Consider the following 15374-nt stretch of genomic DNA (forward strand, 5'->3'; position numbering starts at 1 on the left):
ATATTTTATTGTCAAAGATGAGTATTGAGACAGTAGTTAGCCTCATTTATTCTAAAATAACTCAGTTACTGTCCTTGGAGAAAGTCAGATTGAAGAACTTTGAAACAATATTCCCAATCCTACATCATTTGACTGATAGAATAACCTTAAAGCCTCTAGAAATGAACCTACAAATCAATGAATCATTCATCAATAACACTCATCCCCCAGAATTTTCATCCCTTCTCATTACAAAATCCTTGAATCCCCACTCTCTTTCCTGCAAGCTCAAGCCATTCGATGCCTGATTTTTCTTCTTAGATCTTCAGCTTGCTTGATTTAAATTTTTGTTTGGTTTTAATTTCTGCACTAAAGATGGGTGTAGGATCTGTTAAAAAAGATTCCAAGGCAATGGCGCTTTTTGGTTTTGCGGGGACAGTGTCAGGGGCTTGCAGCATGGTAGTAGGAGAGTTTGGGTCAGTCTACACTCTAAGTATGATGTTGAAGCTGCACAGATAAAGAGAGAAATGCACTTTCCTCCTCTTCTAGAGAAAATAGAAGTACATTGGGATGTTGAAGTGAACAGAGAAGTCATTTTTTGAGTGACCAGATGTAAAGAATATCAAAGAAATGTGCCAAAAGGAAAAACTCCCTCGGGTGATATTTGGCATGTGATTATCCTCTTGTCTTGCGCATGTGGAAGTAAAAAATCCTTATAGGAAATTAAGCTTGATACACACACAAACATATACAATAAAATGTTCAAACTCACACTGCAGGACCTGAAAGTGAGAGATTACAATAGCTTGCAATGAAATGACAAATACTATTGAAAACATTCAAATAGATCTCCCTTGAAACAGGTGTTTTCTCTTTTCATGTTTTGGAGTAAATAAAGATATGTGTATCCCCAAAAAATTCACCCCCACTAATTGATGGAGAGATTACACCCATCTCTCATAGGTCGACTTTGGAGTTGCATCCTCAATGATGTAGAGATCACGCTCACTCGTACCTCCCGTAAGGAAGCCAGGGACCAGAGCTGGTCAGGGAGAGTAGCCAACACCTCGCATTGGTGAATGATCAAACATCTGAGACATGGCATGACATTACTACCTAATTCCCAGCGATTGAGGTCACGGAAACATATCATTTGAAATACCTCTAGTCGGGGGAACCCATTAATGCAACGCAACTCCGGCTCAGACCGATTTGCAACCGCACAGTGATGTAGTTTCAAACTTGTGAGATTCGCAAGACTTCCCAAAATGCTCATGACATCACTGTTTAATTTGGTGGTTGAGATTCTTAGCTTGGTAAGGCTAGAAGGAAAGGGATTGACAGATGATGGAATATCAGGAAAGCGATGGATCTTCAATGTATTCAGATAATTTAGGTTTGGAAGGTTTTCCCACACTTGGCCAGCCCCTTGATTATGCATGTCATCCTCACGAACATGCAAACTCAAACTCCTAAGTTTTGGGAATACTCCTTTCCCTATTAGAGACATAATAGCTGACTTTTTGTTAATGGCAATAGGAGATAGAGTCAGTAGATTCCACAGGGTTTGGCTTTGGCTTGGGCTTTTTACATCTGGAAACTCTGGTAAAATCATAGGTACAGGGGCATAAAGATGCCTCAGTCTCTTGAGCTTCCAAATTCCAATGAAAAGGAGCAGCTTCCAGTTCCAATAATCTATTCCATAAGGCCCCAGGTGCAAAGTTTCTAGATTCCAAAGATTGCATATGAATACAGGAATCGGTCCTAGAGAACCTCCACTAGAAAAGGCATAGGGGTCTATGTCTATTTTTAAGTACCTTAGATGCATCAACATGTTTAAATTGGCAAGGAACTTGCACGAGATGTCACGTTTCAGACCCAACACTCGAACAAGTTGAAACTGTTTCACAAGCTCTTTTGAATTGCTTGAATCGAAATCGAGGTACCAGTCGGAGTTAGGGTCAAAGCAGAGCAACGTACGAGTACCTGAATGGTCTCTGTTGCTTGAAGCAAAATAATCTCCGATAGTATATTGAATAGATAGCCTACGAGGTTTGCTTCGCGCTGACATGTCTGCAACCGTACAAACTTCAAAAAGCTTCTCCTCCATACTCTCAGATTTGCAAAGTTCTCTCAAAATATCATGGATCCGACACGTCTTGATACTCCCATCACTTCTCCTTCTCCCTACTTGGATTAAACTACGATCAATGAGCTCATCTAAGTAGTCCTCAGCAACATCCTCTGTAATTCTGGAATCACCATGAGGAATGAATCCTTCAGCAACCCATAGTTGGATCAAGCTTCTAGCAAGAATCTCGTGGTCTTCAGGGAACATACCAAAATATAGAAAGCACTGCTTCAATCTTGGAGGCAAGCTATCATAACTAAGTTTCAATACTATATCTTGTACAGGTGTTCCTGTTTTAGCGAGAAGCGTGTTGACATGGTCCATAATCTTGGACCAGTCTCGGCATGACTTTTCCTTGTTTGCTAGAATTCCTGCAAGGACCACAATAGATATTTGTAAGCCATGACAACTTTTTACCATACGCTTACTGAGTAGCTCGAGATTAGAAGGAACACACTCTCTTCGAAACACCCTCTTTGAAAAAAGCTCCCAACTTTCTTCTTCACTAAGAAAAGGGAGATAATAGGGAGGAGATGAGCTGGCATGAGAAGCCACGTCTTTCACACGACTAGTGATCAGGATCCTGCTGCTTTTATTATCATTCGGAAAAGCATATTGTAGGTCATCCCAATGTTGAGGTTTCCATATATCGTCCAATACTACAAAATACCTCTTTTCTTTCAAATAGTCTCGTACCTTGTCTCTCAATTCTTCCTCACTCAAATTACTTGTATTGTTATTGTCATAACATGCCTTTGCAGAGATTGACATCAAGCGTCTAAGAAGGGCGTGTAAAAGCTCTCTAGGTCTATAGTCATTAGACACATAAACCCAAGCGTGACAATCAAAGTGATTCTTGACATGATCACTGTTATAAATCTTGCAAGCGAGTAGTTTTACCCAATCCGCCCATACCTATGATGGACACCACATTGTGACGCGGACCCCCTTGCTCTAGGAGATTGATGACTTCAGTTGTGTCATGCTGAAAACCCACCACATCATCTTCCTCCACGTCCCTTCTTTGCTTGTGCAGCAGCTGTGACTCCTGATCTGTTGAAGATCCGGCTGCTTCTTGGGTGTCATACTTGATTTTATCCTCATGAATCTCCTTGATACGGGCTTTAATGTTGTCTATTTTCTCTGCCACATGTGCCGTAGCTTTGCATGGTCAACAGCATGGAGCATCCTGGACAACCAATTTCTCCTTCGATGCCAGGCAACTTTGGCAACAAAAGTGTCGATGACATCTCAGCTTCATGTGCGATGTCTGTGATTTGACGAATAATTTCTTGTTCAATCTCCTTCTTGCGCTGGTTTTGGTTGTAGCTCTTAAGGAAGGCGCTCATTATTCTGAGCTCACTCTCAAGGGACCTCACTTTGTCATCCACACCACATAGCAAATTGGCTTCGTGTGCCACAAGCCGAGACAAGTTATCCACCACAAAACTAACAATGCTATCAGCCATGAAGTCTGAACGATCCCCACAAGAACTCAAAAACAAATGAAGAAAAATCTGAAGCACAAAATATTGCCAAGACGTTCAAGGATTTAAATACTAGCTAGTGTCAGTATTCCACTTCCACGAGGTTGCCTCGAAAACTAAAAGTAAAGACTGTATTGTTTTTTCATTGTTATTCCCTTCATTCCTATTGGCCTTTCAAGTGAGCATGCAAATGAAAGATAGAAAGGTAAGGCGTGTCACGTAGGAATTTGAAAGGGACAAAAGAAGCGCGTGGATCCACTAAAAGCCCGTGCGATGCCGAGGTGGTTTCAGTTGAGCATGGAACTAGCGGGAACCAATTTCTGGGACGAGTTTCGGCACGACTAAGGTGATGAGCGCCCAAAACTCATTATATCTAAATCTGATTTAGATAGTTTAAATTTAATTTTTTTTATGTTTAAATAAAAAATTATTTTAAAAAATTAATAATTAAGAGATTATATTCATTTTAGATTTTATGCTCTTTAAAATAATTATTTAAAAAATAAAAGAATTAAATATGAACTATCTAAATCAAATCTGAATGGTTTATATATGATGAGGTTAGAGTACTAATTTGATGAGCATGCAAATAAAAAAATAGAAAGAAAGGGTGTGTCACATGGGAATGAGTTTGGATGCTCCTCAAGAGTGATGAGCATTCCAAACTCATCAAATTTAGATCCTTTATATTTAATTTGAATAATCCCAATTTATTTTTATTTTTTAAAATAATTATTTTAATGCTTATAGAATTTAAAATAAACATAACTTTTTTTATTTAAAAATAAGTAATTAAAAATATTAAATATAATCTGTTCAGATCTAGTCACATGGGGACGAGTACTTTTTTTTTTTTTAAATGTTGTTCGGCCAAGCATGGATAGTGTTAGGATTATAGTTTTGATGATAACAAAGTCAGATAATTTGGGTTAAGTATTTTGATCGATCAACTGATCGATTAATCGTTTATCGCTAAGGTTTCAGATAATTGTTCGAGTGTAAATCAGGTTTATAGTAGGTATTTGGATTGAAGAACTATTCGATAAGTAATTAATCGATAAAGTGATCGATTATCACTAACGTGGAAATCACACAAGATTATGGTTAATTATCGATCAACTGATCGATAATATCAGATAAACAATCGAGTTACTGATAAGAGAACCAAATCTGAAGTGTATTTATCGATCACGTGATCGATAAATCATTTATCAATAACGACTTCGATAAAAGGTAACACAATCTACTTGTTTTGCACATTAATTCTGTTACCAATTTATCGATCATTTTCTCGATCATTTGTTTATCGATCACATGTTCGAACATTATGCTCTAACTCTCTGAATGCAGGTAATCAACTTCACTGATGGATCGATAACCTTATTGATCATCAAATTATCGATCACATGATCGATAATCAATGTCTTTATCTACTCTTATTTAGTTTTCCTGCAACCAAATTATCGATAACATTATCGATAATTTAACTTGTTTGCATAAATATCTTTTCACATCACATGATCGATAAATAGTCTAAAGATTGCTATATTCGCGTTGAACTATTTTCGATCACCTAATCGATCATTGGATTTTCGATAATATGATCGATCATTCAATTCCCTGAAACTTATGTTTTCACAAAACGTGATCGATAATCTGTTTCTTTACCTTACAGGATTAAATTTCTTTTCTCACTTTATTCGATCACTTGTTCGAATAATCTTTGATCAATCACCTGTTCGATCACTTTAGATAGTCTGTGTCTTTCACTGAATATATTCATACTCATGGTTTATCGATAACATTATCCATCATACATTTATCGATAAGTTGTTCGATCATCAATGACTAAGTTTCATTTCAATAACATTTGAATTATCGATAATCTGTTCGATCAAACAAGTGTTCGATCACTTGTTCGATCATGGAATGATTTCCTTTTACTATGATAATTCTTAAAGTCAATGATCCAACACTTGATCGATAATATTGGTGAACTAATTCGAAAAGTCTTCATTCTGTTTATCGATAACATGATCTATCAACAAGTAATCGAACATCTCTTCGATCAAACATATCCAGAATGTCTTTCTGCTCTTCTTACAGATAAATCATTTCGTCCCAAATCTTTGAATGATATATTTGTTTTCTCTTCTTAGGTCATGACTAAAGTATTTACCGCAAGACTCTTATTTGTTTAAAGCTTAAATAATGCAGATTAATGAAAAAGAATACAACGGCTCTTCAACGGGATTACGTAGCTGCAACCTACAGTGTCAGAAGCTCAGACGCATTAATGGCGGAACCGTTGAAAACCAGCGAAACACGCAAACGGAGTCACAACGGCTAGAAGCTCTTCCGTCTAACGGCTACTTAACTATATCAACTATAAAAGGTGCGAAGAAGCATTAATGAAGAGATTGAATACCGGAACTACCACCTGCGATTATTTAGTCTAGCATTCAATGCTCTGTTTTCACGTTACTACCGAGCATCAGTGTTCATTATTAAATTCACTCTTTAAGAGAGCCAATTACTACTCTTATTAAAATACTTGAGTGATACTCAAGAGTGTGGACTCTTGAGAAGGCTTGTATCCTTACGGGAGTAAGGGGGATTGATTGAGCGATACAATTACTGTACCGAGGCACCAAGAGCCCTGTCGATCTTGGAAGATAGTGAAATACTCAGAGGTGTTCTGGGGACTGGAAGTAGGTCACGTGGTTTAGACCGAACCAGTATAAATCTTGTGTCTTCTCTCTGCGGTTAAATTTCTCCTTACTCTGACTCTCTGTTTTTATTCAATACTGTCACGCACTTAATTTAAAATTTTTGTAACTCACCCAATTCACCCCCCTCTTAGGTGAGATTGTTTCTAACAGATAGGTCATAGGCCATACTTGTTTGACAAATTTCTGTAATTACTTGAAAAAAAATTCATGCTTTAGGAATTTTTTTTCCATATATATATATTTTTTTGTGCAGGTGTGTATTTATGAGTTTCAAAGTTGGCAGTACAACTGTGAATACTAATACTAGGTGACTTTAACCTTTACCTTTTAGCAAAATAACCAAAATTATCAATGGTAATTGTCCCAATGACAATGTCACCCACCACGTTTTGACAAGGTTTCAGGTTCAAACCTGATGTTATGTTTTTATGTGTGCGCGTGTTTAAATTGTATTCTAATTCTAACTCATTGACACACATTAATAAAAAAACAAATAAATGCATTAAATTTCTTATAAAATTTAAGTGATTTTTAATATTATTTTTTCTAAATTTCAAAACCTTCCTCCCTTTCATTTAAAAATAAATAAATTGAGCTTAATATAAAACTCAGTCGGCTAATTTAAAAAGATTAAAAAAGTTATCAAATCACTTAATTATGACATATATAGATGATATCTCTCAAATATTTGCATGTATAATTAGATTATATGTCAATCCATAAGAGTAACAAATTAGTTTGAAGAAAAATGACAAATATAAATGCTTTAAGGTAACTTATTAACTTAATTAATCTCCCCAAATAAGTCGAGTAAGTCTTATATTAAAAACCAAAAGTAGTATTATGTATAAAGGATTAAAAGAAAAACTTGTTCTTGATGTTTGTGTTATCACTCAGAGACTTGTTTTCCTCTGCGTTCAGTGTGGGTCATCTTCATGAGACTGGAAATAAAGTATGATTACTAATTGTTAATAGCCATCCGATTAAATATTTTATTCACAATATTGCATGGGGAAGGGTCCTAGGTTCACGCCAGAAAATGGAATTGTCTCTTCATTCAAATCTCTCCCGCAATCAGTGGCGAGCTTCCTTCCTTATATTCCGAAATCCACTTGCAATATACTACTCAGAAAATATTTACAATTAAGATTTTTGATTAATGAGAAAATTAATTCGGCAATCGTTATAGTTTTGTCAGATTTTGAATCAGATCCCTCTAGTTTTATTTGTTTTTAATTAAAACCTTATAGTTTATTAGGTTAAATGGGCAAGTCTTTCCGTTAAAAAGGCTCCAAACACCGTTAATCTGCATATGTTTGATTAGTACTTCTATATTACGTACTTTCTTATAATGAATCACGTTATTTAAACTCGTACAATGGTGACAAACTTTGCACAATGATGACAAACACCGTTAAATCCCTCATTTCTTGAATCATATCTCTTAAAATACACTTTACATGAAGTGTAGACAAAGCTAAGAGAGACAGAGAGTTGCTGAGTTGGTTCCCGCATAATAAAAAACTACACATTGGATCCGTCCTTCTTTATATATCTCTTTAACTTATTCCATTCACATGAAGCGCACTTCAAGAAATTCGTGTGTGTGTGTGTGTGTGAATGGGCTTATAATTTTAAGGTCTCATATAATTGCACTTTGCATTGAGAGAGACTTGGAACCAAATAGAAGCTTGGCTGGGACCTTCTTTAGGCTTCCCACTGCATTCTCCTTCTATTCTAACTTAGGACCTGTTTGGTAGGAAAATTTGATTGAAATAGAAAAACATAAAGGGAAAATCTCTAAGGGATGACATGTTTGGTAAATACTGGAATGAAAAATCGGTTGTGGAAAAATTTTGTTTGGTTGGACTGAAAATGGGTTGAAATTTGTGCAATTTGCCATATTACCCTTAACGAAAGAATATAATATTATTAAATAAAAAAAAGTTTTTAACCTTTAATAATGTTATTAAAAAATTCAATAATTTAAAAAATAATAAAAATATAAAAAATTATAATTTAAATAAATAATAAATAAAATATTCAATATGAATATAGAAATCATAATAGATTTTTACAAAAATACTATAATTATTAATTTTAAAAAACTAAATAAAAATAATGAATTATATAAGTAATGATGCGAAGGTAGCATCTGTTAAGATATCAAATCAAATCTATTTTATTTTGATACTTATGACCATATATAAAAATAATAATTAACAATAAAGAAAACAAAATAAATAACTAAATTAAATACTAACGTGCAGAAAATTTTTAAACGTATTATTCGAGGCTTGCGACTTTAACTGATGCGAGTTCAACCCAGAGATCTCTCATATATTCTCTTGCAGCAATTCCCTCTTTCAACTGCTCGCGGTTCTAAATGTCTCCAAAGATTTGCTTTTAGTTATTATACTTCTCGTTGGCTCCATCAATTTGGATTTTCACTCCATACTCAAAACTTTAAGAGCCAAAGAGCTTATTAACTTTGGTCAATAACTTTCAAGCCATGTGGTAGACCAAATTTAAATTTAGATTTTGTTTCTAAAGTGCCAAATCTGAATTTGGATTACAATTTGGATTTCCAAATTCGCATTTAGAACTCCAAATTCGAATTTAGTTTTTACTTCAACTATGATTGAGTATGAGAAATTTTTAAATCCAAATTTGGATATCAAAATTCGAATCGGGCCTTTGTTTCAACTGTGACTAAGTACGTAAAATTTGAATTTGCTTGAGTTGAACTTAACTTTCTCAGCTAGGAACTGTCTCATATTTGTATCACGTGATAAAAAAGTTTTACTTGAGATCAAAAGCATCAATCCATGAACATTGCCCTACAAGAATGAAAGCATTGTACTCTCATCTTGTCTCATTCTTGTTTATTTTAGTAAACTCTGTTTTCTTATTTTTAAGTATTAAACAGAACATATATACTCCTCCGATCTTTAATGTAAGACTCATTTAACTAATTTGATTAAATTAAGAAAGTTAGGTAAGTTAGTTAATTATAAGAAAAGTGACACATTTTTTCTAAAACACCATAATCATCTTTCTTAATACCCATCTCTCTCTTCTATTTGATTATGGTTGAGGGAGTATTCATAGGGATAATTTAGAGAAAATTGATAAATATGAGAAAAGAGTCTTATATTTAGAACCAAAATCAACTCAAAAATTAGGTCCTATATTAAGAACAGAAGGAGTAATATCCTTTCCCTCCATATATACTTAAACTAGTACTAAGGCGGTCTTCATTGAATTTGTTGTTTGTGCTTCCAAGTCACACCTTGATCAGAAGTGTTCATGCTCATATGGGTCTTCAACCTTCAGAGTATCTCCTAAAAAAAACATCCTACCGTGTTGGCTTCCCCCGTATCCACTTTCATCTCAACTCCAGTGCCCTTCTTCACTCTCTCAACACCATCTTCTTAAACAAGAAGCACCAGAGGTTTAAACGAGAAGAAGAACCATCTGGTCACCCTCGCAGAATCTTTCATAGGTGATGGCAGTCCTCTACATCGGGAAAGGGTTCTCTTATTTTCTTCCCTTTCCATCCCCTTCTTCCTTTTTTTTTTTTTTTAACAATTATATTGACATTCAGATTTTAATATTTTCAAAAATATTTATAAAACATTTTTAAAAGTATTTACTATTTATTGCATTTGTAAACTATTAAAAAAATAGTAATTTGTATTTTATTATTTGTTTATTTTTATAATTTAATATTTTAATAATAATTTTAAAATAATTAACATTTGAATAATTAAAATATTGATTTAAGAGTTAAGAAAGAAAAATGAGATCGAGGAGGATGAGAAGAGAAGAGGAGAGGCTCCTCTCCCTTTCTTATGTAGTTGATTAATAACTAAAAATATTTTTGTCCACATATATGAGAAAATTAAGAAAATGGGAAAGAAATAGTAGCATTGGTGAGATCCATCTGCACGGATCTCAAGCACCATGTATTTTCTTTCTTATAATTTCATTACTATATGCTCTACAAAAATTTGAAGTGAGTAACACTATTCATGACTAATAATAAATATTATGAAAAAATGCATATTTAATTCTTTAATTTTATACACTTTTTCATTCTAGTCCATTATATTTACAAAATGTCTTTTTAGACCTTTTACTTTAATGTTGTTAAAAAAAATGTTAACATTAAAATTTTAAATGCTGATAAGATATTTTTAAATACTGACATATTAATTTTAATTTTTAAAATAAAAATAATTACTATAAAAAATCATTTGAGACTAATAATAGAGAAGTCATTATTCTACTGACAAGAGGCACAGAATATCAAAGGAATGTGCTGAAAAAACAGCTCTATTGGGTGATTTTCAGCAGGTAAGTATCCTCATTTCAAATTAAAAATCCTTATAGGAAAATTAAACTGCGCACACACTCAAGATGTTCAAACTCATACATAGCAATGAATGTTTACAGTAGCTTTGCAAAGGAAATGAAATAAATACTCTTGAAAACCTTCAAAAGGGCTCCTTGAAATATATCTTGGTACATATATGCGTGTGTCAGACAACAGAGAATTCTTGGGACTGCCTTTCTGTGTGGAAAATTTCTTCTTCTTTTCTTACATGTTAAGAGAGCGAAACTGAATTCTGTGGGATTGTGCATGAGAGAAATCAAGAAAAACATCACCTAAAAACATATAAACACTTGAGAGTTTTTAATGATCTTTGTAATGGATACAAGCAGCAATATTTTTTCATTTCTTCAACATATATCACAGGAGAAAACCATCCTGTGTGGTCTGTGAAAAGGGAAACAGTTGAGTCAGACTTTGAAACTGCATTGCCAGACAATCAAACCTTGAATAAAGTAGCTAGTCTTCATCCGGTGGTAGATCAGACTAATTTTAGTAAGATATATAATGGCATGCAATACAGCAAAGGAAGTTGAATTTCAAGGAAATCATGAGAAGACAAAGCAGATAAAAGTCTTCAATTTCAGGAAGGAGTTTGAACTTCTGAGAATAAAAGACACTAAGAATGTTAATCAAGTAAGGCTAATGGTTTAAAGGAAAATTCTTTTTATATTTTAAAAAAAAATGCGGGTGCTCTCTTATATAATCCACATCTCGTTGTTTAAGCACTTGTACAGTTGTAACTGATTAGCTATTAGTAATCACCTTGTAGTCTGTAATTATCAATCCAACACATCATTTCAACTCACTTATTCTCTCTATCTCTCTATAAATATATGTCTGTTACATTCTCTCTCTCTCTCGCTCTCAAAGACCTTTAGGTCCCGTTTACTACGAAACATTAAAAATGAGGGATAGAGATTAAAATTGAAAGTGTAAAACTATATTAAAAGAGTGTTTAGTGTGAGTAATTGTATGATACTTGGGATTAGACAAACCCATATATATGGGATTGGGAAATACCATGAGAAGAGGTGGTATTCTCCAATCCTATCTATGTGGCATTGCCTAATCCCATGTGATAAGAAATCATTCATGCTAAACATCCTTTTAACATATTTTTTCAATCCCAATCCCAATCCTTATCCCTCATTTTTAATACTCCATACCAAATGTAACCTTAGAGATAATGAGATTGCACCCATGTCTCATGGGTTGATTGGATTTGCATCTTCAGTGATTCAGATGGCCCTACTACTTGTACCTCTCACTAGGGAAGTCAAGGACCAGAGCTCGTCAGGGAGAGCAGTCAACTTCTCGCACTCTTTAGTGATCAAACGTCTGAGACATGGCATTCCATCTTTACCTAATTCCCAGCGATAGAGCTTCTTCAAATATTTCATTTGAAATACCTCTATTTGGGGAACCCATTAATTCAACAAAGCTGGATCTAACTCAGACCTTGAGCCTTTTGTAAACTCACAATAACACAGTGTCAAAATCCTGAGGTTGGTAAGACTCCCCAAAGTGCTCATGACATCGTTATTTAAGTTGGTGCTTGAGATTGCTAGGTTGGTAACGTTGAAAGGGAAGACATCGACAGAAGCTAGAAGTTGGAATACTAGGAAAGCCATAAGTCTTCAATGCATTCAAATGGTTTAGGTTTGAAAGGTTTTCCCACACTCGTCCAACCCCTTGTTTATGCATGTCATCCTCATAGAAATGCAAACCCAATCTCCTAAGCTTTGGGAATACACTTTTACCTATTAAAGATACAGCGGCTGATTTTTTTGTTTACAGCAACACAAAGATTGGGTTTGTAGATTCCACATGATGTTACTTTCTACATCTGGAAACTCAGGAAAAATCACAGGTCCAGCTGTATGAAGAGGTCTCAATCTCTTGAGCTTCCACATCCCGCTAGAGAAGGATACGGATATTCTAAATTCAGAATGCCCAAGGTCCATCGTTTCTAGATTCCAAAGATTGCATACAAATTTAGGAATTAGTCCAACAAATCCTCCACAAAAGCTTGTTCGCGGGTCTATTCTTAAGTACCTTAAATGCACTAACATGTTTAACTTTATTATGAATCCGAGCTCTGTACAAGAATCTGAAATGAGTCACTCTGCTAATTTATGCCCATAGTTCTATGAATATCCTTTATGTATATATAAATAGTTCCTTGAAATCTCCGACGAGTTCATGAACTTGCGTGGTTCTTTACCACTAAAACAAATGTGCATATTTATAGCTTCAAATGATAGAAATGAAAGATGTCCAAAAGATAGAAATGAGAGAGATGCTAAATCATACTCCTACCCATACTATATATAAGCTTCAAATAACCAAATCATTTAATGAACTAGCAGTTACAATTAATTAAAAATAATAAATAAGTCAGAAATATATTTTTCTCCAAATTTGCCCTTATCTATTAAAAGAGTAAATAAAAAAGACAATAAATTAAAAAAAATAATGAAAGAGAACATATGAGGGGTAATATTAATGAGAGAGGGGGTACTAAATAAAGTCAACTAAGGATAAAATAAGGAAAAAAAGTAATAAATGCTCAGACAAACTTGAAAATTAAGCTTATATTTTGAACCAGACACCTCTCTAAAAATAAAGCTGTTATATAGGACTGGAAGGAGTATATAAAAAAAGTAGGTGTTATGCATAATCAAATTCTTTTATCTTATTATCTGTGCAATTATATTATTGTAAATTACTGTCATGGTCACAGAAGAATTGGGCCAGGATAGGGAGCCTAATAAGGAGCCCAGGAAGGAAGAACCAATGCTAAGAGGAAGAGGCAGCAAAAAGGTGTTGAGATGCCATATAAAAAGACAAGATGTCATCAGGGGAGGGTGTGAAATGAATTATGTGTAGTCTTCCCGCCTCCTTGAGTCTCTCTTCTCCCTGGCCAGCTGCACTATCTCAGTGACTGGATCTTCTATTCTCTCCTGCTACTCTCATTCTATATTTCTTAATCTCCATTGAATCAGAGTTATGTTATTTTCCTTTAATATTGTTAACTCTGTCAAATGTATTGAGCTTAGAATTTCTATTATAAACAGTTCATTATTATTGATTTGAGTTATATTATCTGGGGATCATTTGTGTGATTGTTACAATTACCAAAGCTATATTTTAATGATTCTATTGAGTCTCGAGAAAATCAAAAGATGATTTATTTTTTCAATTTCAAGAATCAAATTCACCTTTTCTACAAAAAGTTTACTTTCAAGGTGCCTTTTTTTATTTGTCATTTGTAGTAAAAAAAGTTGTGTTAAAATGAATGATGAAATTCATACAACTTGAAAGCTTTTATTTCTTTATTTTTTTTCTTTTTTTTCTATTTTGGTTTTGAAATCCTCATCCATATAGGATTTTGATTCTTGGGTGAGTGATGATTTTGTGACGCGTGTGCTGGCATAACGGAAGAAGGGAACAACGAGGCAGAGGAACCTAAGACGGAAGAGGCCAAAACAGAGGAGGTGAAGCCTGAAGAAGCAGAAAAGTCCAAAACAGATGAAACAGAGGAAGCAAAGGACGAGAAAAAACCAGAGTGATGAAGATGATACTGGAATTTTATAGCCCACAAAGTTAAATCAATCAGTTGATGTAAAACCTAAGAGCGTTCTTTTTATTTCTTTCTCTGTTTCTTTTTTTTTTTATTCTTCAACCTTTGGTCTTGTCTTTTTTCATCTGGATGGAATTTGTATGAAAAATTGGAGATTTCAATATCTGGGTCATGAGCATTTGTTATTGGGGTAATAGTAATGAAGAATGAATGCAACAAAATTCTGCAAAATTGATCTGTTTTCATCTGCAGAGAGGTAACTATTTTGTCTTACTTTTTTCATAATTTTTTATACGCATTAGGACTATCTTCTGCCTCTTCAAGAAGGGAAAAACGACGACGCTTTGTCACTTTTTATCAAGTTTTGGTCTTTGCCTTGTTAAGTATCTTCAAGCTTTATACAGGACCTATTTGAAATGATTTATAAATAATTTTTTTTTAATTATAATTTATAAAATACAGGATAAACATGTAAAAAAAAATTTTATCTCGATTTATGTGATATGCGTTTGTAAGTGATTTCACCCATAATGACAGGGCCATTATCTAGCTCAATCAACTATGCCGCTTGCATATTTTATTAGTGGTTTTTTTCACACAAATCAAAACATGACCTGAATTTCATTTGGGCCAAAAAGAATACTACTTCTAAATTCTGTTAATAACCCGAACCTAAAAATTCAAAGGGAAAAAAAATTAAAATTACGAGAAATGTTATGGTTACATCAACGACATAATAGCTTAATTTCTCTCCCACCTCCTTTCTTGGGTGTAATAATTTGTTTCTCGCGGTTTTGCGCATTGGTCCTTGCTATGTTTGAGATCGATATGTTTTATTTTGATGAATATATAGTTGCATGAGTATAATGTATTTTCTCACTTTTCTAATATTACTTCTAATTAGAAATTAATTTGGTTTTAAATATAATATCTTAATATATTTTTTTTATACATCATTTTCTTCAAACTAATTTATGTAATTTATAAATTGATATTAATACACCCAAATCATTTAAGTGCCTTATACATTAAGGATCAGAGCTGGGAGTAGTGTTTTAAGATA

The 15374-nt window shown here is 33.9% G+C and overlaps 1 protein-coding gene across 1 annotated transcript; it reads right to left on the reverse strand.

Moving 5' to 3' along the window:
* Nucleotides 1–907: 907 nt before the first annotated feature.
* Nucleotides 908–3579, reverse strand: LOC114712766 (putative late blight resistance protein homolog R1B-14). Its single transcript, XM_028897307.1, is given in 3 exon segments — nucleotides 908–2999; nucleotides 3001–3253; nucleotides 3327–3579. Coding segments are annotated over 3 exon segments (2598 nt in total).
* Between the last annotated feature and the right edge of the window lie 11795 nt (nucleotides 3580–15374).

This window comes from Neltuma alba, unplaced genomic scaffold (genome assembly GCF_004799145.2).
Source record: "Neltuma alba isolate B1F8T4 unplaced genomic scaffold, ASM479914v2 tig00011396_pilon, whole genome shotgun sequence".
Classification (NCBI taxonomy): domain Eukaryota; kingdom Viridiplantae; phylum Streptophyta; class Magnoliopsida; order Fabales; family Fabaceae; genus Neltuma; species Neltuma alba.